The sequence below is a fragment of the Aplysia californica genome, unplaced genomic scaffold, assembly GCF_000002075.1.
Source record: "Aplysia californica isolate F4 #8 unplaced genomic scaffold, AplCal3.0 scaffold00289, whole genome shotgun sequence".
NCBI lineage: Eukaryota > Metazoa > Mollusca > Gastropoda > Aplysiida > Aplysiidae > Aplysia > Aplysia californica.
The window spans coordinates 794,822-799,531 of record NW_004797559.1 but is presented as its reverse complement, the minus strand read 5'-3'; the positions used below and the strand labels follow the sequence as shown (position 1 = coordinate 799,531).

Below are 4,710 nucleotides of genomic sequence, written 5' to 3'. Positions count from 1 at the left end.
AAGGATTCAATCTCTCTTAATCAGTTCATACAATGACGTTTTCAAATGTCCGGGGGGGGGGGGTCGTGTTAGGGTCTGTGTATGTAGGTGTATGCCTGCGTGTCTGTATAATGCAAGCCACAAAACACAATTCATAGAAGGAAATAAGCAAAAACAAAGTCTGTCTACTTACCTCTGAGCCTTTCTTGTCTGCTCGCCTGATCTTTTTCAATTGCTGAAAAACAAAAATAATAAAATATTGATAAGGATAATAATAAGAATAGCAATAATGATAATAATAATATTAATATTCTACTGTGTGTAAGTGTGTCTCTATGTGTGTATATTTGTGAGTGTGTGTGTGTGTGTGAGCACCAGCACGCGCATGCACATGTGTGTGTGTACCACTCACCATATTCTTGAAGCTAATGCTGAGCTGGCCTTTGTTATATTGGTACTCCATGTTCTCGGTGAGTGCGTGTACGTGTGCGTGCGTGGGTGTGTGTGCCTGCAGGGGTGTACTACTCACCATATTCTTGAAGCTAACACTGAGCTGGCCTGTGTTTTGTTGGTATTCCATGTTCCCTGTGTTGTTGAGTATGTCACCGCTTGTGTCGTTCTTGGCCTTCAGGTCATTGCGGAGTAAATCCTTCGCCTGATTCTCACTAAACAGGAAGGATCAAAAGAGAGTTTGATTTTTAAAAATAATAAATAAAAATAACAATCTCTATAAATATTATATTTATGAAAGTTCCTCACTTCGGCCGCCTAAAACTTCCAAACTGCTTAACTTTTGAATTTGACAAAATGAACGGTGGTGCAGAATCATTTAAAGGGTGCATATGTTTATTGAGGAGCCTGAAGTCACTGTAGTTTAATTTTCAGTTTTTCATTAGTTTCGTTTAGATCTAATCTTGGGAAAGTCCATCTTCTAAGACACCATTGTAAACAAGTGAGGTTTCTGTTCACTAGCCGAGCGCACTGATCCACAGCTTTGAAATCAAGGAGTGTACAACCACGAAAACAGAATAGAGAATCAATCTATACAAGTATTATATATTTGGCAACTTGGAAACGCATGTGTCACTTTTCCCATTATACTACGACAGCTACAGAGTTGAAAGTTGGCAAGTACCTGTAAAAAGACAGATAGGTCTCCGTGAAGGAGCCCGATTTTTTACTAATTCATTTCCTGAATTCTGAAAAATATATTTTACAAAAAGTTCCTGTCCTTCTTTGGCCTTTATGATTATTCCACTGAGAAACGAAACAAATCTGCCTAGCTGTCTTTCGCAACGGAAGTGCCGGAAGTGATATTTCACGAGGCGCATTTTGTTATGAGATTATAGATCTAGACTCTAGACTTTCTAATTTTTTGCATATCTCAAGATTTATTGCTCCATTCCAGCAGAGTGTAAATATAGTAGGCCAACGACTTTCAGTTGATGTTAATGCACCGATCATTCCTTTTTATCAAAAGGGGGCCCAGCTAGTGTAATACTAATACTACAATATTATTAGTAATAATAATGTTAATAATGCTGATAGAAAAATAATAATGTAATAATAATAATAATAGAAATAATAATGCTACAATATTACTAGTAATAATAATAATGTTAATAATGCTGATAGAAAAATAATAATGTAATAATAATAATAATAGAAATAATAATGCTACAATATTACTAGTAATAATAATAATGTTAATAATGCTGATAAAAAAAATAAAAATTAATGTAAATAATAATGATAATACTAATATATGACATGACATTTATTATGTGACATTTAAAAAGTGCTAAGCCCCATTAAAGAGCACAGGCTCAGAGCGCTTTGCAAATACAAGCAGCAAAACATAAATGGTACAGTATGTTCTGACAAAAAATGCCTGTATATATCAATATATCGCTTTAAAAAAATTAATGACTTTTTTAAAAGTTTAGTTTTAGTAAGGTTTTATGGCGCTCGCAACTGCATAAGGTCATAAGAGTGCCAAGGGATGAATGTCAACAGAGAGTCCAAACGGAGAATCAACTTACACTGCTCACCTCTCTAGCCTCAACAGCACAAAGTCTGCTTCGACTATTGAGGCACCCCGGAAATAGAAGTTCACAAGAGAGTGACAAACATACAAAAGAAGTAGAGGAAAATGACATTCATAAGGATGAGGAAAGAAAAAGCAGCAGTTCCCCCTATGTTGTTCCGGCACAGTATGAGCATGACATTGATAAATCAGCCCAATTACAATTCTACTGTGCATAAGAACATGTTAATATCCCCCCTTTGGGAATGGTCTAAAGGCACTTCATTCAGTAGCACTGCCCTGGGGTGCGGGGGACAAATGACTTTAGCTGACTTTTGAATGAACAAAGGATTCAATCTCTCTTAATCAGTTCATACAATAACGTTTTCAAATGTCCCTTAAAGGCTTTGCAAATCTTACCAGAGTGATTTATTATTATCTTTAGATAATTTTCTCACAATACAAAATTAATCATATACAAGTTATCTTTCTATAATCACAAAATACAAAATTAATCGTACAAAAGCTACTTATAATGTCTATACATACAAAGCCCAAGTAAATTGCACAAAGAATTGTTCATTCTATATATATTCTGTTCTCGTCTTGTCCACCCTACACCCCCCCCCCACACACCAACACAAACTTACACACACACACATATATATATAGAAAGAGAGCACACTTACACACACAACTGACCCGAAGACGGTGGCTTTGACAGTTGGTCGGTTCATGTATACGTTCAGTATGCATGCCCTCCCCCCCCTCCCTCCACAAAAACACACAGCTGACATGATATGATGAGGGTGGTTTTGACAATTTGACAGTCGGGGGCGTTCATGTGTACTTTTTACACCCACACCTCCCCCTCCCACCTCACACACACACACACACACAACTGACCTGATGATGGTGGCTTTGACAGTTGGTGGGTTCATGTGTACGTTTAGCTTGCCCCCTACTAAGAGTCGAACCACAGCCCCAAAGCGCGCGTCTTTTTTCAACACCTGCGGCGGCTGCTGTTCAACAATGAAGGTGCTGGGGACAGGAAGACAAAAACTCTCAGAAAAAAAAAAAAACAGTTAAAAATACACAACGCAAAAACTTTCACAAACACCTCTAAATTACAATAATAATCATAATTATATTTATATAGTGGATATCCATACTCTACAGCAAGCTCTATGCGCTTTTCAACCATTACTACCCTAGCAGACCCTACAACATTGAAAAACATTCTCCCCTTCCCGGGAAGCATACAGTGCAAGCTGCCGCTTAAGCACTCAAACACAAGCAAATTGGCAAGATCTCTCACTGTCTATAGCCGGGTACCAACTCCCACCTCGGTGAAGTGCGAGAAATTCGCTTTCAGTGCTTATCCCAAAAACTCTCACAAATATCTCAATGTGTTTGGGTTTTTTTGGAAAGTGTTTTATGGCGCTCGCAACTGCATAAGGTCCTATGAGTGCGCGGGACACGGTAAACATTCTCAGTCGGTAGGAAATTTTGAATTTTGCTCGGGTGGTGGTCGAAGCCTACTCTTATTGATTTTAGACCACCAAGGGATCTTTAACATGCGCAACTTGCACACAGGACCTCCAAGGTTTTCCGTCATTGTCCGAGAAGGCTAGGTGTAGACCTTTCCTACCATAAGATCAGGGGTGTGGCTGAAAGACAGCAGTAAAAAGGAGCCAAGGAGTAGCAGTAGAAAGGCTGCAGAAAGAGCCAGGAGCCCTGAGGAGGAGGCAAAGGGGCTGAGACACTGAGAGTGGAGACGAAAGCAGAGGACAGTTTTAGAAAAAAAAAATTTCTGTCACTACCCGGATTCGAACGCGGGACCTTTGAATGAGAGGCGAGCACCTTAACCTCTAGGCCACGAGAGGCCCCCTCTCAATACGTACAACACAAAAACTTTCACAAACGTTTCTATACACACAACACAAAACTTTGAGAAATATTTATATATTCATAACATAAATAACTTTTACAAATGTCTCTATTAAACACAACGCAAAAACTTTCATAAATGAAAAAAAATTGTCGAAAACGGCTTTTAAATAAACAATTTTTGCTTGCTTCAAAACAAAAGACCAAATTCAAAGGCCTGTTGCGTAAAAATCAAATATTATGTAATGAAGAAAACTTCAATAAGTTGATAGCAACATATAGGATCAGCGTAATGTTTTTAGTAGGTACAGGACAAAAAAATGTATAAACTATGCAATTGTGAAAATGTCAGAATGATCCATTTCACCTGTTGCAACAAAAACGTGCTGCACAAGAATACATCTTCGTTCACGGAATTGGAAAATAGATTTTGCTGTGCGAGTACCTAGAGACAATAGAATACCAAACACAGTGTCTTTATAAAAGTCTGTCCATCATACCTAGTGATGATAGAAGTAAGTAGTTCCGCGATGTGTCATTAAAACAGAGTATCTGGCATACCTAGTGCAGCTAGAAAAAAGTAGTCCCTACTTTTGGCATACCTAATGATGACAGAAGAAAGTACAATCAAACCTGTGTAAAACGGCCACCCATTGTCAAGGAGAAAAGTGGCCGTGTAACACAGGTGGCCGGCTCAGGCAGGACTGATCAAAATACAGAAAGCAAATTATTCTCTTCTGAGGTCCAAACCGCGGCTGATCTCAGGCTATTAACTGCCGTTAGGCTATCTCAAAGGGGTTTCTGTCTTCATTTGA

At 38.5% G+C, this 4,710-nt stretch overlaps 1 protein-coding gene across 1 annotated transcript in view; it reads right to left on the bottom strand.

The window, feature by feature from the left end:
* Window positions 1-4,710, bottom strand: part of LOC101861517 (signal transducer and activator of transcription 5B) — a gene marked incomplete in the record, with an annotated part of 62,081 nt that overhangs the window by 20,817 nt on the left and 36,554 nt on the right. Inside the window, 3 exon segments of the mRNA XM_013084387.2 lie at window positions 173-214; window positions 509-644; window positions 2,912-3,046. Coding sequence (XP_012939841.1) covers window positions 173-214; window positions 509-644; window positions 2,912-3,046 — 313 coding nt within the window.